This window comes from Cherax quadricarinatus, chromosome 19 (genome assembly GCF_038502225.1).
Source record: "Cherax quadricarinatus isolate ZL_2023a chromosome 19, ASM3850222v1, whole genome shotgun sequence".
Classification (NCBI taxonomy): domain Eukaryota; kingdom Metazoa; phylum Arthropoda; class Malacostraca; order Decapoda; family Parastacidae; genus Cherax; species Cherax quadricarinatus.
In genome coordinates this window covers 8,746,980-8,774,695 of record NC_091310.1, presented here as the reverse complement: position 1 = coordinate 8,774,695, position 27,716 = coordinate 8,746,980, and the positions used below count along the sequence as shown (strand labels likewise).

The following is a 27,716-nucleotide window of genomic DNA, read 5'->3' as shown; positions in this document are numbered from 1 at the left end:
TACCATATCAAATGCCAATTCATACAAATCTGGCAAGATTTTTGATTCTACCATAATTTCAACAAATGAAATTTAAAGTAAGCCATTATCTTTCAAGGAATCATTACAAACATACAAAACTGCATAGATGCAAAAGTTTACATTATGCTTAATACAGTGGAGAGTACCTTGAAAGAGCATGACTTTACGACTCACTGCTCTGGGAGGGTTTTCTGAGTACAGACCCCAAGGCCATTTTATACTGAATGGAAAACACAGCACAAGCAGGGATGACTCAGTAGAATTATCATTGAGGTAACCAATAAACTACAACTTCAAGAAAAGAACAATTTGTATATACTGTAGTTTGGAAAGTATACAAAACAAAATGAATATTTTGTTTCAAAGATCCACTGTATGCTTTACCCACAATAACTGGAAAAGTTTAAAAATGGGCTTAAAAGGGGCAACATAAGGTGGCAGCCTCCCTGCATGTACCAGTGTCTCTATACAGCTAACATGATGAAGTCTCGGGTAGAAACCTGTGGTGCTCAAACCCAGAGGTCACCTGGCGTTCAGGAGGCAGCGGCTCACCACTTAGCCTGGGGAGAACAGCACGGTTAATCCCTGTACCCACTTGTTCCCTGCCTACCTAATACACTTTGCTCATAGCTCATCAAAATTTAAGTATTAATTGAAAGACTATTTCTCACATTAAATTGACAATAACCATGCTTCTAGTATAGCTACTGTAAGGATAAGCTACCTTCTTACATATAGCTTGCACTTCATAAAAAATGTTTTTCAAAATATATTAAATTTTCTCTTAACTAAAGTTAACATACTTCAAACAGTTCTCCATCAGCTAAGGTGAAAACCCTATCGGTGAAAGGTGTTAGCTACTGCTGAAACATTAATATGAGTGACCAACACTTAGGTACATCATAGTAGCCCTTCCACCTCCATGTTCTTGAGTTGATAACACTTGTGATGTGTCCCTATGATAGCACTCAGTTGTCGCTTCCTTATGATGTTTCTCAGCACACAAACATGCTAATATCCCACTATCCTGTGCACACCTGAAGTTTATGTTGAAATTAAAATTCACTTTTATGCAAAAAATAGTTGTTCTCTAAGTGCAGGTGGATGCTTACTTTTTAGTGTTTTATGGGTTATAATAACTAACTGGAAATTATTTCTCCTTTGTTGCTTATTGAATGAAATTCAAGTATTTTTTTGTTTTTGGTTTGTGTAAGGGATACTGCAGTTATGCACTCAGATATGCAAGCCTCTCAATTCATCTATGCTGATTATACATTTTTACCAATAGGCGTTTTGTAAACAGCTACAATTATTCACTAGTTTTTTCCTGGTGTACATATTTTTGGCTCAGCACACAACTTCTAAATTTTAAACTAATTAAAATTTACTTCAAAGGATGCTTAGTGAATTTCTGAAGCTCAAACCTCTTATCATTTCTGAATATTCTTTTTTAAGATTTACTATTAACCCTTTCAGGGTCCAGGGGCCAAATTTTGAAGTGTGCACCAGGGTCCAAGAATTTAAAAAAAAATTTTAGTTATTTTTTCTTATGAAATGGTAGAGAATCTTTTTCTGAAGATAATAAAACAAAACGTACAAAATTTGATGGAAAATTGATGAAATTATGCTCTTGTGAATTTTGATGTGTCAGCGATATTTACGAATCGGCGATTTTGCTGACTGACTCCCATTTTAGGCCAATTACATTATTCCAGTCGACCAATTCTTAGCTATTTCACTAGTATTACTTCTATTCTATCGATTGAGCACAATAAATCGCCCAGTCAACTGTTTCAACTACAAAATAAAGTGATTGGAAATTGGTAATTTGGCCAATTTAACACAAAGTTCAAAATATTCCAATTTCAAAATAGGGTCTAGAATACACAATGTAGGTATTCCTGGCACTAAACTAACATTTCCTCTGTTCATTAGTTATGTTTTGAGGCTTTACAAATGAATTCCATTTTAAATTTTTATTCACATAATGAATTTTTATTCAAACCAAAAAATAGAAGATTTACTGTTATGCAATATTGTAATAATTGTATAAATATCATCACCACATTTGTGAACGTATATTAGACCCACCAGCTAGCGTGTATTAGACGTGTAAGGTCGTTTGTTTACTCTTGAACATCGACAAAAATTTAATATTTCTGCTACTTTGAGCTCAGTTTCAAGCCATTTCCAGTGCTAAAACCAATCAAAATCATCTCTATTTCTGTAATATATCTTCCATTCTATCAACTGAGACCAAGAAATAAAAAATACAACCATAAAAAACATAGGAAAAAACACTGCAAAGTCGCTGTTTTAATTGAAAATCATGGTCTCAGTTTTTTTTCTCTTATTATACACTGTGTGTTGCAGGATTTGTTTTATGTGGTGCACACATACCACATAGATGTATTCTCTCATATCTAGGCCCAAATGTACCACTCACAGTTTATCAGAGTGAGCTGAGCTGAAGGCGTAGATCTACGGTTTGGGCCCTGAACGTAAAGCCGTAGATCTACGGCACGGACCCTGAAAGGGTTAACCAGATCATTGCAATACATAGAGATATGGCATATTGGTTTAGTGGAGCACCAGCAGTTTGAAATAAGTGTGCTTGGATAACTGGAAACTGACAAACTTTCCGGAGGAAAAACCAAGGTTTAGAAAAAGTATTTCTCTAGATTAATTACATAAATATATATCACACTAGCCAACAGCCATTCATAATATAACTCTTAAGCTTGCTGTCCAGACATGTAAAAAGTCATGACTTGTAGATCAATGTAAATGAATTTGGTTAGCAGTAAGTGATGACAAGCAGCACTCAGGTGGCTGGTAGGAGCATGTTCAGTTGTTCACTCTCCTTAACATACATTCTATCACTCAGGTAATAGTTAAGATTAAGAAGCAAAACTGAATTTCACTGAATGAACACGACAGAATTTTATCTATCCTCAGCACTGTTGTATTTCCCCTTTAACAGTCATATGTATGTTTTTAGCCAATAGTTTTGAGGTGACTGGGGAAACTTTATGAAAGATTGTGTTCCTTGCCATACTGCCATATACAAGTGTGGCTAAATGATTATAAAATTTCAAATTTAACCCTTTGACTGTAGCAGGCCCCTTTCTGAAACTGTCATTCTATGTCGATAAATTTTTGGAAAAAAATTATTTTTTCTCATGAAATGATAGAGAATCTTTTCCAGATGGTAATGACACCAAAAGTACAAAATTTGGTCGAAAACTCACGGAATTATGTTCCCACGAAGTTAGCGGTCTCGGAGACATATACGCATCAGCAATTTTGCCGACTTTGAGCCCTGTTTTTAGCCAATTCCTTTGTTCCAGTTGACCAAATTCATAGCTATTTCTTTAGAACTCCATTTTTTCTATCAGTTGAGTACAAGAAACTGCCCATTTACCGATTTGAACTACCCAATAAAGTGGTCAGAAATTGGCAATTTCGCCAATTTCACGCAAATTAAAAAAGATGCCAATTTCAAAATAGGGTCCACAGTAAACAATGTAAACATTCTTGGCACTAAAATAACATATCCTCTGTTCATTAGTCACGTCTCTAGGCCCCTCTTATATTACTATTGCTTTCTATTTTGATTTTTTATTCATATAAAAAAAAATACAAAATTTACTGTTATGCAGACTACTGCATTATTGTAAAAATGGTATAAATAATATCAGTGCACTAGTGAAAGAATATTAGATTCCCCAGTTGAAGTGTATTGGATGTGTGGTGTGATCTGCTTACTACTGAACATTGGTGAAAATCGAACATTTCCGCTAATTTGAGCCCAATTTCAAGGTCATTTTCATTGTGAAAGTAATTAAAATCATCTTTATTTGTGTAATATGTTTTCCATTTTATCACCCGAGACCATGAAAACGAGAATACAATGATAAATACTATACGAAAATACACCTCAAAGTTGGCGTTTTAATCCCCAAAAACAGTCAGTTTTTTTTCTCATTATGCACTGCATGCTGCAGGACTTTTTTTTTATGTGGTGCACACTGACCACACAGACCCATTCTCTCACATGTGGGCCTATCAGTTTTCTACCGCTTGATTTGAAGCCGCTAGAATTTACGCGTATAAATACGTCAGAAACAGTGGCGCATAAGACGTATATATACGACTGAAACAGTCAAAGGGTTAATGACTGGCTTTGTAACTCACCAGACTTAAATCCAGAGATTTTGTGAAACTTTATAAGTGTAAGCTTTGTGGCATAGCCATGTCCACTATCTGCAAACTCTCAAGTGTAATTAAGCAAGTGTGGCTTTTCCAGCCTCCAAAACATAGCCTTGTCCGAGTCTCGGAGACATAAGAAGTGCATCAAAACTAACATTATAAATATGTCACTATTTTATTTTTAAAATAACATATTATGATGGGTATTCTCATTTTCTATGTGATTAGTTTACGCCAATGCATATTTACGATGCCGACCATATGTCATACTTATGGTTATCTCATAATTATACTTTGCAATCTCTTTTAAATGAACAAACTAGTGGTCCCTCGATAATCGTCCTTTTCGGAAATCGTCGCATCATTTTCGTCCAAACATTGGCTCGCAAATGGTTGGTCGACTCACTAATCATCATTCGTCATGGACGCGTACTCACGGCTCTGAGCCGCCTAGGCCTCCCTTCCCAGCCAGTGTGCCATAGTTTACCAGTAAGCGATGGTCCCCTCACTTGTTCATATGAACTACAGTGGACCCCCGCCTTACGATATTAATCCATTCCTGAGAGCTCATCATACACTGAAATTATCGTAAGGCGAATTAATTTTCCCCATAAGAAATAATGGAAATCAAATTAATCCGTGCAAGACACCCCAAAGTATGAAAAAAAAAATTTTACCACATGAAATATTAATTTTAATACACACAAACTTAAGAAGACATGCACAATTAATACTCTACTAAGAATAGAATACATGACACTTACCTTTATTGAAGATCTGGTGATGACTGATGGGATGGGAGGAGGGGAGAGTGTGGAAGTTCTTATTGTTAGAATGGGAATCCCTTTCCATTAGGACTTGAGGTGTCAAGTCCTTTTCCAGGGTTACTCCCCTTCTTTTAATGCCACTAGGACCAGCTTGAGAGTCACTGGACCTCTGTCGCGCAACAAATCTATCCGTAGAGCTCTGTACCTCCTGTTCCTTTAAGACTTTCCTAAAATGGGCCATAACATTGTCACTGTACAGGCTGTCAACACGGCTTGCAGTAGCTGTGTCAGGGTGATTTTCATCCGCAAAGGTTTGGAGTTCAACCTACTTTGCACACATTTCCTTAATCTTTGAAGTAGGCAACTTCCTCAATTTCTCTCTCCCCTCCTCTGAAGCAGTTTCCTCAGGTCTGGCCTCTTGCTGTTGAAGATGATCTTGCAGCTCATCAGTGGTTAGTTCATCATTGTCCTCCTCCACCAACTCTTCCACATCCTCCCCACTAACCTCCAACCCCAAGGACTTCCCCAATGCCACAATGGATTCCACAACTGGCATAGGCTTCTCAGGGTTAGCCTCAAACCCCTCAAAATCCCTTTCTTCTACACATTCTGGCCACAGTTTCTTCCAAGCAGAGTTCAAGATCCTCTTAGTCACTCCTTCCCAAGCCTTACCTATAAGGTTTACACAACTGAGGATAGTAAAGTGATCTTTCCAAAACTTTCTTAAGAGTCAATTGAGTGTCTGAGGTCACTTCAAAGGACTTTTGAAACATAGCTTTTGTGTACAGTTTTTTGAAGTTTGAAATGACCTGCTGGTCCATGGGCTGCAGGAGAGGAGTGGTATTAGGAGGCAAACACTTGACCTTAATGAAGCTCATGTCCCCAGAAAGTCGCTCTGCCAAGTCTGAAGGATGACTAGGAGCATTGTCTACTACCAGGAGGCACTTAAGGTCCAATTTCTTTTCCAGTAGGTAATTTTTCACAGTGGGGGCAAATGCATGGTGTAACCAGTCATAGAGAAAGTCCATAGTGACCCCATGCCTTACTGTTTGCCCTCCACAGCACACACAAATTAGCCTTGATGACACTGTTTTGCCTGAACGCTCTGGGAGTTTCAGAGTGATACACCAATAAAGGCTTCACTTTGCAATCACCACTAGCATTAGCACACATCAGAAGAGTAAGCCTGTCTTTCATAGGCTTATGTCCTGGGAGTGCCTTTTTCCCCTGAGTAATGTAGGTCCTGCTTGGCATTTTCTTCCAAAACAGGCTTGTTTCGTCACAAACACTTGTTCAGGTTGCAATTCTTCACTGTCTATGTACTCCTTGAATTCCTTCACATATTTTTCAGCCGCTTTTTTGTCCGAACTGGCAGCCTCACCGTGCCTTATCACACTATGTATGCCACTACAATTCTTAAATCTCTCAAACCAACCTTTGCTGGCCTTAAATTCACTCACATCACCACTAGTTGCAGGCATTTTTCTAATTAAATCGTCATGCAACTTCCTAGCCTTTTCACATATGATCGCTTGAGAGATGCTATCACCTGCTATCTGTTTATCGTTTATCCACACCAATAACAGTCTCTCAACATCTTCTATCACTTGCGATCTCTGTTTCGAAAACAAACTTGCACCTTTTGCAAGAACAGCTTCCTTGGTTGCCGTTTTGTTGGCCAAGATAGTAGCAACGGTTGATTGGGGTTTAGTATACAATCTGGCCAGTTCCAACACACGCACTCCACTTTCGTACTTAGCTATTATCTCTTTCATTTTCATAATAATTTTCACCCTTTTTACCACAGGGTTGGCACTAGAAGCTTTCTTGGGGCCCATGGTGACTTATTTTGCAGCTACAAGCACTAAAATCACTGTGATAATATGAAATGTACCGAATGTATGCTTAGATGCGACCGCACTGGCCGGCTTGTAAACACTGGCGCGCACGGGGCAGCTGAGGCCATGCAGGACGTGTCCCGGACGAATCACGTGAGGCGAGGCAAAATTTTTGCGTTCAAATGCTTCGCATGGCAGGTTTAACTTAACGCGATGCGTTCGTAAGGCGGGGGGTCCAGTGTATTTCATAATATTCCATTCAATTTAGTGCTTGCAAGTGCTAAATAAGCTACCATGGCTCCAAAGAAAGCTCCTAGTGCCAAGCCTTTGGTAAGGAAGGTGAGAAATACGATTGAATTTAAGAAAAACATCATTGAACAATATTTAAGTGACATACGTGTGGCTGAACTGGCCAGGATGTATAACAAATCCATGGACCAGCAGGTCATTTCAAACTTTAAAAAACTCTACACAAAAGCAATGTTTCAAAGGTGCTTTAATGTGACCTCAGACACTCACTTGACCCTAAGAGATTTTTGGAAAGAACACTTCAGTATCCTCCATTGCATAAGCCTTATAGGAAAGGCTTGGGAGGGAGTGACTACCAGGACTTTGAACTCTGCTTGGAGAAAATTGTGGCCAGATTGTGTCCACAAGAGGGATTTTGAAGGGCTTGTGGCTGACCCTGATGAGCCTATGTCAGTTGTGAAATCTATTGTGGCACTGGGGAGTTCCATGGGGTTGGATGTGAGTTTGGAGGATTTGGAAAAGTTGGTGGAAGACCACAACGAAGAGCTAACCACTGAGGAACTACAAGAGCTCCAGCAGGAACAGGAACAGATCGCAGCTCAGAATCTTGCTGCAGAGGAGGAGGAAGAGAGATTGAAGAAGGTGCCTTCTTCAGAAATTAAGGAGATTTCTGAAATGTGGGGCAGGACAGCTTGCATGTTGTATGCTTGCATGCTGTATGCTTGCATGTTGTATGCTTGCATGTTGTATGCTTGCATGTTGTATGCTTGCATGTTATACACTTGCATGTTGTATGCTTGCATGTTGCACACTTGCATGTTGTACACTTGCATGTTGTATGCTTGCACGTACTTTTGCATGTTGTATGCTTGCATGTTGTACACTTGCATGTTGTACACTTGCATGTTGTACACTTGCATGTTGTACACTTGCATGTTGTACACTTGCATGTTATACACTTGCATGTTGTACACTTGCATGTTATACACTTGCATGTTATACACTTGCATGTTATACACTTGCATGTTATACACTTGCATGTTGTACACTTGCATGTTGTACACTTGCATGCCATACACTTGCATGTTGTACACTTGCATGTTATACACTTGCATGTTGTACACTTGCATGTTGTACACTTGCATGTTATACACTTGCATGTTGTACACTTGCATGTTGTACACTTGCATGTTATACACTTGCATGTTATACACTTGCATGTTGTACACTTGCATGCCATACACTTGCATGTTATACACTTGCATGTTGTACACTTGCATGTTATACACTTGCATGTTGTACACTTGCATGTTGTACACTTGCATGTTGTACACTTGCATGTTGTACACTTGCATGCCATACACTTGCATGTTATACACTTGCATGTTGTACACTTGCATGTTATACACTTGCATGTTATACACTTGCATGTTATACACTTGCATGTTGTACACTTGCATGTTGTACACTTGCATGTTGTACACCTGCATGTTATACACTTGCATGTTGTACACTTGCATGTTATACACTTGCATGTTGTACACTTGCATGTTGTACACTTGCATGTTATACACTTGCATGTTGTACACTTGCATGTTATACACTTGCATGTTATACACTTGCATGTTGTACACTTGCATGTTGTACACTTGCATGTTATACACTTGCATGTTATACACTTGCATGTTGTACACTTGCATGTTGTACACTTACATGCCATACTCTTGCATGTTGTACACTTGCATGTTATACACTTGCATGCTGTACACTTGCATGTTGTACACTTGCATGTTATACACTTGCATGTTATACACTTGCATGTTGTACACTTGCATGTTATACACTTGCATGTTGTACACTTGCATGTTGTACACTTGCATGTTATACACTTGCATGTTGTACACTTGCATGTTGTACACTTGCATGTTATACACTTGCATGTTGTACACTTGCATGTTGTACACTTGCATGTTATACACTTGCATGTTGTACACTTGCATGTTGTACAATTGCATGCCGTACACTTGCATGTTGTACACTTGCATGTTATACACTTGCATGTTGTACACTTGCATGTTGTACACTTGCATGTTGTACACTTGCATGTTGTACACTTGCATGTTGTACACTTGCATGTTGTACACTTGCATGTTATACACTTGCATGTTGTACACTTGCATGTTGTACACTTGCATGTTGTACACTTGCATGTTATACACTTGCATGCCGTACACTTGCATGTTATACACTTGCATGTTGTACACTTGCATGTTGTACACTTGCATGTTATACACTGGCATGCCGTACACTTGCATGTTGTACACTTGCATGTTATACACTTGCATGTTGTACACTTGCATGTTGTACACTTGCATGTTACACACTTGCATGTTATACACTTGCACGTTGTACACTTGCATGCCGTACACTTGCATGTTGTACACTTGCATGTTATACACTTGCATGTTATACACTTGCATGTTGTACACTTGCATGTTGTACACTTGCATGCCGTACACTTGCATGTTATACACTTGCATGTTATACACTTGCATGTTGTACACTTGCATGTTGTACACTTGCATGTTATACACTTGCATGTTGTACACTTGCATGCCGTACACTTGCATGTTATACACTTGCATGTTGTACACTTGCATGTTGTACACTTGCATGCCGTACACTTGCATGTTGTACACTTGCATGCCGTACACTTGCATGTTGTACACTTGCATGTTGTACACTTGCATGTTATACACCTGTATGCCGTACACTTGCATGTTATACACTTGCATGTTGTACACTTGCATGTTGTACACTTGCATGTTGTACACTTGCATGTTGTACACTTGCATGCCATACACTTGCATGTTATACACTTGCATGTTATACACTTGCATGTTGTACACTTGCATGTTATACACTTGCATGTTGTACACTTGCATGTTATACACTTGCATGTTGTACACTTGCATGCTGTACACTTGCATGCCGTACACTTGCATGCCGTACACTTGCATGTTGTACACTTGCATGCCGTACACTTGCATGCCGTACACTTGCATGCCGTACACTTGCATGCCGTACACTTGCATGCCGTACACTTGCATGTTGTACACTTGCATGCCGTACACTTGCATGCCGTACACAGGAAGTGGTAAGTACTGTTTTTTATTTGATTTGTACTTCACTTTTATCATTTGTCAGTAAATTTTCTTTGAAAAGTCTTGTATATTTTCACGTTAAATTATCATCAGACAAACTTCAGACATAAAACATGTTTTTAAAATATTTCTCCAGTGTTCACAAGGACTCGATCAATCTTATCCTTGCTTATTTACGCATTTATATGTACTCATTATTTTAAAAGAATATCCTAGAGTAAATTTTCTTTATTTACAGCAAGATCTTACCAAACACGATTTACATGCCATTTTCCATTTTATTTTTGCTAATTTTTATTAAAGTGACATTTTTTTTTTTAAAACTGTATGCTGTATTATTATCTGATACATAGCATGATTAATTTTTTTTGATGAAACTATGTCAAGAAATTTTGATTTCTTATTGATTTTTTTTTAATTTAGCAAACAATACATAACTGATATTTTTTTTTATTTCCATTGTTTATCAAATACATTGCAAGTTGTAGATTTTTTAGTCTTGCAACATATCCTTAAACTGGTTACATAAGCTTCACTTTGTAATAAATTTTACAGGTTAAATTCCTTTATCTTTGTAAAATGTTGTACAGACTATACTAGCACCTTTGTACAATGTTGCTATTTGACATCATTTAGTCTAAGGTAACAATGTGCAAGATACAATAGTAATAAATGTAGCAATACATGCATAAAGGCAAGACTACAAAGTCCCTCTTAAGAATGTTTAAGTTTGAAACTTGTGTTACATCCTGTGCTTCTTTCTGTGGTCGTGTGTGTTGTTATACTGATCAGTGTTCATTAGACTAATATTGTACCAACTTGGTGTGTCACATTCTTCACTGATGGTCTCAAGCAAAAGGAAGCAATTGAAGTTTACTTAGAGTATGAGTTACTATATGCAGAGAGGTATGCAATTTATGATGTGCATAAAGTTAGGGAACATTTCTGCAGAGATTTTAATGTATAATACATACAAGCAATCCTAGTTGGTGGCACCTCGTGAGGCACTCACTGGTGAGGCACTCACTGGTGAAGCACTCAAGCTATGATGAACACAGTGCTAGTTACTCATATCAAGATCCTCAGCAAAAGCTATTGCTTCTCACACTAGATACATAGAACATGGGACAAATTAATTGTTTACTTTTCCAATATTCTCTCCATTAATAATCTATTCATCTTTTATGGGGAAATAATTTTCAATGACAAATGTAATTAAATCTTTCAATGTTAATGGTAATGATAATATTTTGTAAGGAATTTATTGACATATGAATTGATGTTATCTTATCAATAACTGTTCAACTGGCAACTATGAAATAAAGATACCATGTAGGAAAACCCTCCCAACATGCAACAACTGAAACATGTAAACAAAGGTTGATATTTACTCACCGTAAAGTGTGTGGATGTCGTTCCACTGCCGCACCATCACCAGTCAAGGTAGGGAAGGAATTTTAAGGTTCATTGGGTACCAAAGCAAAAGAAAGGATTGAGAATGGGGGGAAAAGGAGGTAAAGAATAGAGAAAGAAAAGGCAATGTGTACAGAAAAAAAAATGACTGCAAAATGGGATTACAAACACTAATGACAAAACACGTACAAATAAACACATTCCACTCCATGGGTGAGAAAAAAAAAAACACCACAAACTACAGTGTGTTCAGTTTTTATGAATGATCTGTGCTGGAGATCAGCTGTAGTGTACTGCACTTATGTCTCATTATTATAATATGTATATTTATTATTTATATTTTATTATTATCACACTGACCGATTCCCACCAAGGCAGGGTGGCCCGAAAAAGAAAAACTTTCACCATCATTCACTCCATCACTGTCTTGCCAGAAGGGTGCTTTACACTACAGTTTTTAAACTGCAACATTAACACCCCTCCTTCAGAGTGCAGACACTGTACTTCCCATCTCCAGGACTCAAGTCAGGCCTGCCGGTTTCCCTGAATCCCTTCATAAATGTTACTTTGCTCACACTCCAACAGCACGTCAAGTATTAAAAACCATTTGTCTCCATTCACTCCTATCAAACACGCTCACGCATGCCTGCTGGAAGTCCAAGCCCCTCGCACACAAAACCTCCTTTACCCCCTCCCTCCAACCTTTCCTAGGCCGACCCCTACCCCGCCTTCCTTCCACATCAGACTGATACACTCTTGAAGTCGTTCTGTTTCGCTCCATTCTCTCTACATGTCCGAACCCCCTCAACAACCCTTCCTCAGCCCTCTGGACAACAGTTTTGGTAATCCCGCACCTCCTCCTAACTTTCAAACTACGAATTCTCTGCATTATATTCACACCACACATTGCCCTCAGACATGACATCTCCACTGCCTCCAGCCTTCTCCTCGCTGCAACATTCATCACCCATGCTTCACACCCATATAAGAGCGTTGGTAAAACTATACTCTCATACATTCCCCTCTTTGCCTCCAAGGACAAAGTTCTTTGTCTCCACAGACTCCTAAGTGCACCACTCACTCTTTTCCCCTCATCAATTCTATGATTCACCTCATCTTTCATAGACCCATCCGCTGACACGTCCACTCCCAAATATCTAAATACATTCACCTCCTCCATACTCTCTCCCTCCAATCTGATATTCAATCTTTCATCACCTAATCTTTTTGTTATCCTCATAACCTTACACTTTCCTGTATTCACCTTTAATTTTCTTCTTTGCACACCCTACCAAATTCATCCACCAATCTCTGCAACTTCTCTTCAGAATCTCCCAAGAGCACAGTGTCATCAGCAAAGAGCAGCTGTGACAACTCCCACTTTGTGTGTGATTCTTTATCTTTTAACTCCACGCCTCTTGCCAAGACCTTCGCATTTACTTCTCTTACAACCCCATCTATAAATACATTAAACAACCATGGTGACATCACACATCCTTGTCTAAGGCCTACTTTTACTGGGAAAAAATTTCCCTCTTTCCTACATACTCTAACTTGAGCCTCACTATCCTCGTAAAAACTCTTCACTGCTTTCAGTAACCTACCTCCTACACCATACACTTGCAACATCTGCCACATTGCCCCCCTATCCACCCTGTCATATGCCTTTTCCAAATCCATAAATGCCACAAAGACCTCTTTAGCCTTATCTAAATACTGTTCATTTACATGTTTCACTGTAAACACCTGGTCCACACACCCCCTACCTTTCCTAAAGCCTCCTTGTTCATCTGCTATCCTATTCTCTGTCTTACTCTTAATTCTTTCAATAATAACTCTACCATACACTTTACCAGGTATACTCAGCAGACTTATCCCCCTATAATTTTTGCACTCTCTTTTATCCCCTTTGCCTTTATACAAAGGAACTATGCATGCTCTCTGCCAATCCCTAGGTACCTTACCCTCTTCCATACATTTATTAAATAATTGCACCAACCACTCCAAAACTATATCCCCACCTGCTTTTAACATTTCTATCTTTATCCCATCAATCCCGGCTGCCTTACCCCCTTTCATTTTACCTACTGCCTCACGAACTTCCCCCACACTCACAACTGGCTCTTCCTCACTCCTACAAGATGTTATTCCTCCTTGTCCTATACACGAAATCACAGCTTCCCAATCTTCATCAACATTTAACAATTCCTCAAAATATTCCCTCCATCTTCCCAATACCTCTAACTCTCCATTTAATAACTCTCCTCTCCTATTTTTAACTGACAAATTCCATTTGTTCTCTAGGCTTTCTTAACTTGTTAATCTCACTCCAAGACTTTTTCTTATTTTCAACAAAATTTGTTGATAACATCTCACCCACTCTCTCATGTATATAACTATACAAAATACTTACTCATCAAAGACCAGCATTGAAAAAATACATTTGTTTACGAGCCACCACATTCAAGTATCACCTACAAAAGATCAAGTTTTCAGAAACCAGCCCATAAACTGTTTTTATCCAACCTATAATATCTTCACGGAATATTATTTAAAATACACACAAGTACTATACTCGAGAAACTTGAATAAATGTTTTTTTTTATAAAATGACATATATATGACAATTATATATGACTCCCTCCCTCAGTGGGATACGGCCGGTTTGGTGAAAAAAATATACACATTTACAGTGGAACCTCGGTTTTCATATGCCCTAGTCTGTATGTAAAACTATAGTTATTCTCTATAAAATGTATTTTTTGTTAATATTTCCCATAATAAATAATGTAAATCCAATTAATCTGTTCCAGACACCCAAAAATATTAACAAAAAATATGTTTTATAGAGAATAACTATAGTTTTACATACAGATTAGAGCATATGAAAACCGAGGTTCCACTGTACATGTATATACACTGTATACACCTACCATCCGACTTACGACCTGCTCGACATACGTCCAGTTGACTTACGACTGTACATCTGGCAGCTGGGCTGGGCCGGCTGATACATACCACTGAACAATATTTGACGATACTCGTGGCGGCAATGCGCCATGCAGGCAGCATCAGTTTGAGTTACCCTGCCCTATCAGCAGCATCATACTGTATTAACTGGACAGTAAATTTCACCATGGTCCCTAAGAGGAAGTCTGAATTTTGCACTGGAGATTGTGGCAAGAAGGCAAGAAAGGCTCTTACTCTCAAACTCTCTCTATTTGTTTTCACTGTTGCACAAAAATCTGTCTGTATTTGTCTGCCTGTATATCTGTCTGCCTACCCGTGTGTCTGTCTTTCTGTCTACCTGTGTGTCCGTCATTCTGTCTGCTTGTCTCTCTGTCTCAGAGCCGCTCATGAACCAAAAGGTATTACACACGAAGCAGAGTTGTCACATCTTCAATATGATGCTAATATCGCTATACAGCTTATTTATCTATCACAATTCATCTAATACAGGTCCGCCATCACAAATCCGGCAATCAGTTATTCGGTTCCTTCAGTTATTCGGCACTAATTTTGGCTAGCATAATTTCAAATTTCCAGGGTCGCCACACCAACCTGCTGGTACTGTTTGGTGGCGCTACTTGCTGCATAAGTCATTCCAATTTCTTTTTCTCCATTTATTGTTTTAACCTGCTTACTTTTAGCCCTAGCCATGGTTCCAACAAATGAAAGAAATGCTTCTCATTATGTAAAGCACCTACACAGTACATTATCCATTAAAGATAAGGTGGCTTTGAAACCACTGTTGGTTGCCATGAACTCAGTCTCATGAAGCAGGAGAATATGCTTTATTATTATGCTAATATCAACACTACAGCTTATTTGCCTATCACAATTGATCTAATATGACATAAGAAACAACATAAATAACATAAAACATGTTAAATACTCCAGAATGAATAATATTTGGCTTAACACCAAGCAGTTCAATGGAGGTATGAAGAGGATATGGTATACAAGTACCATTCTCCTATCCCTGTCTTGGGGGCTTATATTAAGAGAAAACGGAGTGTAGCACAGGGCTAACCGTGATATACACTCGTACTGCACCATAAACCTGAAACAAAAAAGTTATTTTCTCTATATAGATTATCACACGTAGCAGCGTATGTGTAGAGAACCTAGGATAACCCAAAAAAAGTCAACGTGGCTTATTTTTAGTACCTGGCTTAGGTTAGCCATATATCATTTTTGGTAAATATTCGATTCCCAGCCAGGGTAGAAACATTAGGCGTTTCTTTACACCTGTTGTCTATGTTCACCCATCAGTAAATGGGTACCTGGGTGTTAGCCGACTAGTGTGGGCGTTATCCTGGGACACTGGCCTAATTTTCTTGAAATACGTACTCAGCATAACAAGCGGCTTTCTATACAGTAGTACAGTGGAACCTCAAAAATCGAACTGCTCCCAACACAACCAATTATGTAAGTGTATTTTTGTAAGTGCTTTTATAAGTGCATTTTTGAGGGTCTGAAATGGACTAATCTAATTTACATTATTCCTGATGGGAATAAATTCATTCGGTAAAGGCACTCGAACAGCCTTCTGGACCGAAGAAAGTTCGATATTTGAGGTTCCACTGTATGTCACTGATGTCAGCTAGGCCAGTATACCTTGTACATGTAGGTGTAGTAAATAAAGATATTATTATTATATTATTTTCTCAGTTGTTTGTTGGGTTATCTTATTCAAACTTGGGCAATGTATGATGGAAAGATACTTCTTCACGTACACCAAAAATGAAAATCAGACCATAAATAGCTTAGTTCACTTCTCAGCCATTAGTGGCTGCCTAGCGGTATATTTTTGTATGTTTTTATGGTTATATTCTCATTTTTTCGGTCTCATTTGATAGAATGAAAGATATATTACAGAAATAAATATGCTTCTGATTGCTTTCATGATGAAAAGTATCTTGAAATTGCGCTCACGGTAGCGAAAATGTTCTATTCATTAGCGAAGCCCAAGAGTAAACAAATGACATCACTAATACGTGTGCGCCTGCCAGTCTAAATTCCAGTACAGAGTCAAAAATGGCTTGACATTATTTATACAATTATTACAATAATGCAGTAGTCTGCATAACAGTAAATCTTTTTTCTTAAAATATGTATTACCTATAACTAAACCCCTTTCTATACAAAGTTCAATCAAAGGGCTCCCATTATCATTTACACCTGGCACCCCAAACTTACCTACCACACCCTCTCTAAAAGTTTCTCCTACTTTAGCATTCAGGTCCCCTACCACAATTACTGAGAGTAAGACACATGTGCAACATCTGGGTATCTTTATTGTAGACGTTTCGCCATCCAGTGGCTTTATCAATACAAATTCCAGGACATAACTTGAAGACTGTCCTGGAATTTGTATTGATAAAGCCACTGGATGGCGAAACGTCTACAATAAAGATACCCAGATGTTGCACATGTGTCTTACTCTCATCTTGTCGGTATTATATACCTTTCGTACACAACCACAATTACTCTTTCACTTGGTTCAAAGGCTCCTATACAGTGGACCCTCGCATACCGTTGGCATCACATAACGTTAAATCCGCATACCGATACATTTTATCACAAAAATTTTGCCTCGCATACCGCTAAAAAACTCGCTCAAGGCTATTCGTCCGAGACGCTTCTAATGTGCGGCCTGAGCCAGTTTCACATGTTCCGCCGGTGGCATTGTTTACAAGCCAGCCTCCGCGGTAACATCCAGGCATACAATCGGAACATTTCGTATTACAGCGTTTTTGGTGATTTCATCTGCAAAATAAGTGACCATGGGCCCCAAGAAAGCCTCTAGTGCTAACCCAGTGGTAAAAAGGGTGAGAAATACTATCATACCACAGTCAGCTGCTGCTGCAACACGGTCAGCTGTTGCTTGATCAGTCAGCTGTTGCTGGATCAGTCAGCTGCTGTTGCACCTCGATCAGCTGTTGCTGGACCAGTCAGCTGTTGCTGGATCAGTCAGCTGCTTCTGCACCACAATCAGCTGTTGTTGGACCAGTCAGCTGTTGCTGAATCAGTCAGCTGCTGCTGCACCACAATCAGCTGTTGCTGGACCAGTCAGCTGCTGCTGCACCACAATCAGCTGTTGCTGGACCAGTCAGCTGTTGCTGGATCAGTTAGCTGCTGCTGCACCACGATCAGCTGTTGCTGGACCAGTCACCTGTTGCTGGATCAGTCAGCTGCTTCTGCACCACGATCAGCTGTTGTTGGACCAGTCAGCTGTTGCTGGATCAGTCAGCTGCTTCTGCACCACGATCAGCTGTTGTTGGACCAGTCAGCTGTTGCTGAATCAGTCAGCTGCTGCTGCACCATGATCAGCTGTTGCTAGACCAGTCAGCTGTTGCTGGATCTGTCAGCTGCTGCTGCACCACGATCAGCTGTTGCTGGACCAGTCAGCTGTTGCTGGATCAGTTAGCTGCTGCTGCACCACGATCAGCTGTTTCTGGATAAGTCAGCTGTTGCTGGATCAGTCAGCTGTTGCTGGACCAGTCAGCTGTTGCTGGATCAGTCAACTGTTGCTGGACCAGTCAGCTGTTGCTGGACCAGTCAGCTGTTGCTGGATCAGTCAGCTGTTGCTGGATCAGTCAGCTGTTGCTGGATCAGTCAGCTGTTGCTGGATCAGTCAGCTGTTGCTGGATCAGTCAGCTGTTGCTGGACCAGTCAGCTGTTGCTGGATCAGTCAGCTGTTGCTGGATCAGTCAGCTGTTGCTGGACCAGTCAGCTGTTGCTGGACCAGTCAGCTGTTGCTGGATCAGTCAGCTGTTGCTGGATCAGTCAGCTGTTGCTGGATCAGTCAGCTGTTGCTGGACCAGTCAGCTGTTGCTGGACCAGTCAGCTGTTGCTGGATCAGTCAGCTGTTGCTGGATCAGTCAGCTGTTGCTGGACCAGTCAGCCGTTGCTGGATCAGTCAGCTGCTGCTGCACCACGATCAGCTGCTGTTGCACCATTAGCTGTTTCTAAACATGACTCATCCCGAACCTGTCCCGAACCTGTCCATCCAGCCTGAGCGCCTGCCTTACCGTCATTGTTTACAAGCCAGGGTAGCCGGTTGCATGCATACATTCGATACATTTTGTATTATTCCATTATTTATAGTGCTTGTAACTGCTAAATAAGCCACCATGGGCCCAAAGAAAGCTTCTAGTGCCGACCCTGTGGTAAAAAGGGTGATAAATACAGTGGACCCCCGGTTAACGATATTTTTTCACTCCAGAAGTATGTTCAGGTGCCAGTACTGACCGAATTTGTTCCCATAAGGAATATTGTGAAGTAGATTAGTCCATTTCAGACCCCCAAACATACACGTACAAACGCACTTACATAAATACACTTACATAATTGGTCGCATTCGGAGGTGATCGTTATGCGGGGGTCCACTGTACTATCGTACCACAGTCAGCTGCTGCTGCACCACGGTCAGCTGATACATTGGACCAGTCAGCTGTTGCACCACAGCTGCTGCTGCACCACAGCTGCAGCTGCACCATGGTCAGCTGTTGCTGCACCACAGCTGCTGCTGCACCATGGTCAGCTGCACCACAGCTGTTGTTGTTGCTGCACCACCATCAGCTGTATTAATCGAAGATGTGGAGAGAGTGTTGTTGGTGTGGCTTAATGTGAAACAATTACCGAGAATGTGTACGAATGGTGTCTTAATCATGTGTCTTAATCATGTGTCTTAATCTCATCAATTACCGAGAAACGATTAACCCCGGAGGGTTAGCCACCCAGGATAACCCAAGAAAGTCAGTGCATCATTGAGGACTCTCTAACTTATTTCCATTGGGGTCCTTAATCTTGTCTCCCAGGATGCGACCCACACCAGTCGACTAACACCCAGGTGAACAGGGAAAAACGCCTGGAACTAGTGCTCATATTGGTGAATTTAAAGTCAGCAAAGGTTGGTTTGAGAGATTTAAGAATTGTAGTGGCATACACAGTGTGATAAGGCCTGTTCTGGAAGAAAATGCCAAACAGGACCTACAGTACTCAGGAGGAAAAGGCACTCCCAGGACACAGTGTCTCATCAGTCATTGCTGCATCTTCAATAAAGGTAAGTGTCATTTATTCTTCATTTAGTAGAGTAGTACATGCACAATATATATTGTGCATGTACTACTCTACTATTGTGCATGTATCCTTCTCTTTGTGTGTAGGAAAATGTATATTTCATGTGGTAAAATTTTTTTTTTCATACTTTTGGGTGTCTTGCATGGATTAATTTGATTTCCATTATTTCTTATGGCGAAAATTTATTCGCATAACGATAATTTCACATAACAATGAGCTCTCATAAACGGATTAATATCGTTATGCGGGGGTCCACTGTACATTCACTTAACATCTCCCAAAATCTCTCTCTCTCCTCTGCATTCCTCTCTTCTCCAGGTGCATACACGCTTATTATGACCCACTTTTCGCATCCAACCTTTACTTTAATCCACATAATTCTTGAATTTACACATTCATATTCTCTTTTCTCCTTCCATAACTGATCCTTCAACATTGCTGCTACCCCTTCCTTTGCTCTAACTCTCTCAGATACTCCAGATTTAAACCCATTTATTTCCCCCCCCACCGAAACTCCCCTACCCCTTCTAAACACTAACACCTCTCTCCTCCTCCCATCCCATCAATCATCACCAGATCTTCATTAAAGGTAAGTATCAATTATTTTATTGTTATTGTAATTATTCTATTGCATTAAACTTAATATTTCATGCAGTAAATTTTTTTTTCATACTATTGGGTGTTTTGCACGGATTAATTTGATTTCCATTATTTCTTATGAGGAAAATTGATTCGGTTTTTGATATTATCGGTATTCGATGAGCTCTCAGGAACGGATTAATATCGAATACCGGGGGTCCACTGTATATGTACGTATGTATGTGTATGTATATATATATATATATATATATATATATATATATATATATATATATATATATATATATATATATATATATATATATATATATATATATACTATATATATATATATATATAAATATAATATAATATATATAATATATATAATAATATATATAATAAATGTATGGAAGAGGGTAAGGTACCTAGGGATTGGCAGAGAGCATGCATAGTTCCTTTGTATAAAGGCAAAGGGGATAAAAGAGAGTGCAAAAATTATAGGGGGATAAGTCTGTTGAGTATACCTGGTAAAGTGTATGGTAGAGTTATAATTGAAAGAATTAAGAGTAAGACAGAGAATAGGATAGCAGATGAACAAGGAGGCTTTAGGAAAGGTAGGGGGTGTGTGGACCAGGTGTTTACAGTGAAACATATAAGTGAACAGTATTTAGATAAGGCTAAAGAGGTCTTTGTGGCATTTATGGATTTGGAAAAGGCGTATGACAGGGTGGATAGGGGTGCAATGTGGCAGATGTTGCAAGTGTATGGTGTAGGAGGTAGGTTACTGAAAGCAGTGAAGAGTTTTTACGAGGATAGTGAGGCTAAAGTTAGAGTATGTAGGAAAGAGGGAAATTTTTTCCCAGTAAAAGTAGGCCTTAGACAAGGATGTGTGATGTCACCGTGGTTGTTTAATATATTTATAGATGGGGTTGTAAGAGAAGTAAATGCGAAGGTCTTGGCAAGAGGCGTGGAGTTAAAAGATAAAGAATCACACACAAAGTGGGAGTTGTCACAGCTACTCTTTGCTGATGACACTGTGCTCTTGGGAGATTCTGAAGAGAAGTTGCAGAGATTGGTGGATGAATTTGGTAGGGTATGCAAAAGAAGAAAATTAAAGGTGAATACAGGAAAGAGTAAGGTTATGAGGATAACAAAAAGATTAGGTGATGAAAGATTGGATATCAGATTGGAGGGAGAGAGTATGGAGGAGGTGAACGTATTCAGATATTTGGGAGTGGACGTGTCAGCGGATGGGTCTATGAAAGATGAGGTGAATCATAGAATTGATGAGGGAAAAAGAGTGAGTGGTGCACTTAGGAGTCTGTGCAGACAAAGAACTTTGTCCTTGGAGGCAAAGAGGGAAATGTATGACAGTATAGTTTTACCAACGCTCTTATATGGGTGTGAAGCATGGGTGATGAATGTTGCAGCGAGGAGAAGGCTGGAGGCAGTGGAGATGTCATGTCTGAGGGCAATGTGTGGTGTGAATATAATGCAGAGAATTCGTAGTTTGGAAGTTAGGAGGAGGTGCGGGATTACCAAAACTGTTGTCCAGAGGGCTGAGGAAGGGTTGTTGAGGTGGTTCGGACATGTAGAGAGAATGGAGCGAAACAGAATGACTTCAAGAGTGTATCAGTCTGTAGTGGAAGGAAGGCGGGGTAGGGGTCGGCCTAGGAAAGGTTGGAGGGAGGGGGTAAAGGAGGTTTTGTGTGCGAGGGGCTTGGACTTCCAGCAGGCATGCGTGAGCGTGTTTGATAGGAGTGAATGGAGACAAATGGTTTTTAATACTTGACGTGCTGTTGGAGTGTGAGCAAAGTAACATTTATGAAGGGATTCAGGGAAACCGGCAGGCCGGACTTGAGTCCTGGAGATGGGAAGTACAGTGCCTGCACTCTGAAGGAGGGGTGTTAATGTTGCAGTTTAAAAACTGTAGTGTAAAGCACCCTTCTGGCAAGACAGTGATGGAGTGAATGATGGTGAAAGTTTTTCTTTTTCGGGCCACCATGCCTTGGTGGGAATCGGCCAGTGTGATAATAAATAATATATATATATATATATATATATATATATATATATATATATATATATATATATATATAGATATATATATACACACACACACACACACACACACACACACACACACACACACACACACACAGTGGACCCCCGGTTTACGATATTATTTCATTCCTGAAGTATGTTCAGGTGCCAGTACTGACCGAATTTGTTCCCATAAGGAATATTGTGAATTAGATTAGTCCATTTCAGACCCCCAAACATACATACATGCATACATACATACATACATACATACATACATACGTACATACATATATATATATATATATATATCTATATATCTATATATATATATATATATATATATATATACAGTGGACCCCCGCATAGCGATATTAATCCGTGCAAGAGAGCTCATTGTTATGCGAAATTATCGTTATGCGAATGAATTTTCCCCATAAGAAATAATGGAAATCAAATTAATCTATGCAAGACACCCCAAAGTATGAAAAAAAAAAATTTTACCACATGAAATATTAATTTTAATACACACAAACTGAAAAAGGCATGCAAAATTACATGACACTTACTTTTATTGAAGATCTGGTGATGATTGATGGGATGGGAGGAGGAGAGTGTGTTAGTGTTTAGAAGGGGAATCCCCTTCCATTAAGACTTGAGGTGTCAAGTCCTTTTCTGGGGTTACTTCCCTTCTTCTTTTAATGCCACTAGGACCAGCTTCAGAGTCACTGGAGTTTTGTCGCACTACATATCTGTCCATAGTGGCCTGTACCTCTCGTTCCTTTATGACTTCCCTAAAGTGTTTCACAACATTGTCAGTGTAATAGTCACCAGCACGGCTTGCAATAGCTGTGTGAGGGTGATTTTCATCCATGAAGGTTTGCACTTCAAGCCACTTTGCACAGATTTCCTTAATCTTTGTAGTAGGCAATTTCTTCAATTTCTCTCTCCCCTCCTTCGAACCAGTTTCCTCAGGTCTGGCCTCTTGCTGTTGAAGCTGATCTATCAGCTCATCAGTGGTTAGTTCTTCATTGTCCTCCTCCACCAACTCTTCCACATCATCCCCACTAACCTCCAACCCCAAGGACTTTCCCAATGCCATAATGGATTCCTCAACTGGCATAGGATTCTCAGGGTTAGCCTGAAACCCTTCAAAATCCCTTTGGTCTACACATTCTGGCCACAGTTTCTTCCAAGCAGAGTTCAAGGTCCTCTTAGTCACTCCCTCCCAAGCCTTACCTATAAGGTTTACACAATTGAGGATATTAAAGTGATCTCTCCAAAACTCTCTTAGAGTCAGTTGAGTTTCTGAGGTCACTACAAAGCACCTTTCAAACAGAGCTTTTGTGTACAGTTTTTTGAAGTTTGTAATAACCTGCTGGTCCATGGGCTGCAGGAGAGGGGTGGTATTAGGAGGCAAAAGCTTCACCTTAATGAATTTCATGTCCCCATAAAGTCGCTCTGCCACGTCTGTAGGATGACCAGGGGCATTGTCTAACACCAGGAGGCACTTAAGTTCTAATTTCTTTTCAGTTAGGTAATCTTTCACATTGGGGGCAAATGCATGGTGTAACCAGTCATAGAAAAAGTCCCTAGTGACCCATGCCTTACTGTTTGCCCTCCACAGCACACACAAATTTTCCTTGAGGACATTCTTTTGCCTGAACGGTCTGGGAGTTTCAGAGTGATACACTAATAAAGGCTTCACTTTGCAATCACCAGTAGCATTGGAACACATCAACAGAGTAAGCCTGTCTTTCATAGGCTTATGTCCTGGGAGTGCCTTTTCCTCCTGAGTAATGTAGGTCCTGCTTGGCATTTTCTTCCAAAACAGGCCTGTTTCATCACAATTAAGCACTTGTTCAGGTTTCAGTCCTTCAGTTTCTATGCACTCCTTGAATTCCTGCACATATTTTTCAGCTGCTTTGTGGTCCGAACTGGCAGCCTCACAATGCCTTATCACACTATGTATGCCACTACGCCTCTTAAATCTCTCAAACCAACCTTTGCTGGCCTTAAATTCACTCACATCATCACTAGTTGCAGGCATTTTTTTAATTAAATCCTCATGCAACTTCCTAGCCTTTTCACTTATGATCACTTGAGAGATGCTATCTCCTGCTATCTGTTTCTCATTTATCCACACCAATAACAGTCTCTCAACATCTTCCATCACTTGCGATCTCTGTTTCGAAAACACAGTTAAACCTTTGGCAAGAACAGCTTCCTTGATTGCCTTTTTGTTGCCCACAATAGTAGCGATGGTTGATTGGGGTTTACTATACAACCTGGCCAGCTCGGAGACACGCACTCCACTTTCATACTTATCAATGATCTCTTTCTTTATCTCTATTGTAATTCTCACCCTTATTCCTGTAGGGTTGGCACTAGAAGCTTTCTTGGGGCCCATGGTCACTTATTTTGCAGATAAAATCACCAGAAACACTGTAATAATACGAAATGTTCCGATTGTATGCTTGGATGTTACCGCGGAGGCTGGTTGGTAAACAATGCCACCGGCGGAACATGTGAGGCTGGCTAAGGCCGCACATTAGACGCGTCTCGGACGAACAGCGTTGAGCGGGTTTTTTAGCGGTATGCGAGGCAAAATCTTAGCGATAAAATGTATCGGTATGCGGATTTAACGTTATGTAAGGCCATCGGTATGCGGGGGTCCACTGTATATATATATATACATATATATACATATATATATATATATATATATATATATATATATATACATATATACATATATACATATATACATATATATATATAGAGGTAGTAGGTTGGTAGACAGCAACCACCCAGGGAAGTACTACCGTCCTGCCAGGTGACTGTGAAACAAAAACCTGTAACTGTTTTGCATGATGGTAGGATTGCTGGTTTCTTTTTCTTTTTCTGTCTCATAAACACGCTAAGATAACAGGGATATCTTGCTACTCCTACTTACACTTTGGTCACACTTCACAGACACGCACATGCATATATACATATACATACATCTAGGTTTTTCTCCTTTTTCTAAATAGCTCTTGTTCTTTTTTATTTCTTCTATTGTCCATGGGGAAGTGGAAAAGAATCTTTCCTCCGTAAGCCATGCGTGTCGTATGAGGCGACTAAAATGCCGGGAGCAATGGGCTAGTAACCCCTTCTCCTGTATACAATTACTAAAAAAGAGAAGAAGAAAAACTTTATAAAACTGGGTTGCTTAAATGTGCGTGGATGTAGTGCGGATGACAAGAAACAGATGATTGCTGATGTTATGAATGAAAAGAAGTTGGATGTCCTGGCCCTAAGCGAAACAAAGCTGAAGGGGGTAGGAGAGTTTCAGTGGGGGGAAATAAATGGGATTAAATCTGGAGTATCTGAGAGAGTTAGAGCAAAGGAAGGGGTAGCAGTAATGTTAAATGATCAGTTATGGAAGGAGAAAAGAGAATATGAATGTGTAAATTCAAGAATTATGTGGATTAAAGTAAAGGTTGGATGCGAGAAGTGGGTCATAATAAGCGTGTATGCACCTGGAGAAGAGAGGAATGCAGAGGAGAGAGAGAGATTTTGGGAGATGTTAAGTGAATGTATAGGAGCCTTTGAACCAAGTGAGAGAGTAATTGTGGTAGGGGACTTGAATGCTAAAGTAGGAGAAACTTTTAGAGAGGGTGTGGTAGGTAAGTTTGGGGTGCCAGGTGTAAATGATAATGGGAGCCCTTTGATTGAACTTTGTATAGAAAGGGGTTTAGTTATAGGTAATACATATTTTAAGAAAAAGAGGATAAATAAGTATACACGATATGATGTAGGGCGAAATGACAGTAGTTTGTTGGATTATGTATTGGTAGATAAAAGACTGTTGAGTAGACTTCAGGATGTACATGTTTATAGAGGGGCCACAGATATATCAGATCACTTTCTAGTTGTAGCTACACTGAGAGTAAAAGGTAGATGGGATACAAGGAGAATAGAAGCATCAGGGAAGAGAGAGGTGAAGGTTTATAAACTAAAAGAGGAGGCAGTTAGGGTAAGATATAAACAGCTATTGGAGGATAGATGGGCTAATGAGAGCATAGGCAATGGGGTCGAAGAGGTATGGGGTAGGTTTAAAAATGTAGTGTTAGAGTGTTCAGCAGAAGTTTGTGGTTACAGGAAAGTGGGTGCAGGAGGGAAGAGGAGCGATTGGTGGAATGATGATGTAAAGAGAGTAGTAAGGGAGAAAAAGTTAGCATATGAGAAGTTTTTACAAAGTAGAAGTGATGCAAGGAGGGAAGAGTATATGGAGAAAAAGAGAGAGGTTAAGAGAGTGGTGAAGCAATGTAAAAAGAGAGCAAATGAGAGAGTGGGTGAGATGTTATCAACAAATGTTTTTGAAAATAAGAAAAAGTTTTGGAGTGAGATTAACAAGTTAAGAAAGCCTAGAGAACAAATTGATTTGTCAGTTAAAAATAGGAGAGGAGAGTTATTAAATGGAGAGTTAGAGGTATTGGGAAGATGGAAGGAATATTTTGAGGAATTGTTAAATGTTGATGAAGATAGGGAAGCTGTGATTTCGTGTATAGGGCAAGGAGGAATAACATCTTGTAGGAGTGAGGAAGAGCCAGTTGTGAGTGTGGGGGAAGTTCGTGAGGCAGTAGGTAAAATGAAAGGGGGTAAGGCAGCCGGGATTGATGGGATAAAGATAGAAATGTTAAAAGCAGGTGGGGATATAGTTTTGGAGTGGTTGGTGCAATTATTTAATAAATGTATGGAAGAGGGTAAGGTACCTAGGGATTGGCAGAGAGCATGCATAGTTCCTTTGTATAAAGGCAAAGGGGATAAAAGAGAGTGCAAAAATTATAGGGGGATAAGTCTGTTGAGTGTACCTGGTAAAGTGTATGGTAGAGTTATAATTGAAAGAATTAAGAGTAAGACGGAGAATAGGATAGCAGATGAACAAGGAGGCTTTAGGAAAGGTAGGGGGTGTGTGGACCAGGTGTTTACAGTGAAACATATAAGTGAACAGTATTTAGATAAGGCTAAAGAGGTCTTTGTGGCATTTATGGATTTGGAAAAGGCGTATGACAGGGTGGATAGGGGGGCAATGTGGCAGATGTTGCAAGTGTATGGTGTAGGAGGTAGGTTACTGAAAGCAGTGAAGAGTTTTTACGAGGATAGTGAGGCTCAAGTTAGAGTATGTAGGAAAGAGGGAAATTTTTTCCCAGTAAAAGTAGGCCTTAGACAAGGATGTGTGATGTCACCGTGGTTGTTTAATATATTTATAGATGGGGTTGTAAGAGAAGTAAATGCGAGGGTCTTGGCAAGAGGCGTGGAGTTAAAAGATAAAGAATCACACACAAAGTGGG

At 39.7% G+C, this 27,716-nt stretch overlaps 1 protein-coding gene across 2 annotated transcripts in view; it reads right to left on the bottom strand.

The window, feature by feature from the left end:
* The window catches only part of LOC128688206 (pre-mRNA-splicing factor 38B), a 395,211-nt gene that overhangs the window by 125,261 nt on the left and 242,234 nt on the right, over window positions 1–27,716 (bottom strand). Inside the window, exon 5 of one of the 2 annotated variants that reach the window (XM_070086546.1) lies at window positions 11,647–11,671. The exons of the other annotated variant lie outside the window; for it this stretch is intronic. Coding sequence (XP_069942647.1) covers window positions 11,647–11,671 — 25 coding nt within the window. The remainder of the gene's footprint in view (window positions 1–11,646; window positions 11,672–27,716) is intronic. 2 annotated transcript variants of the gene reach the window in all.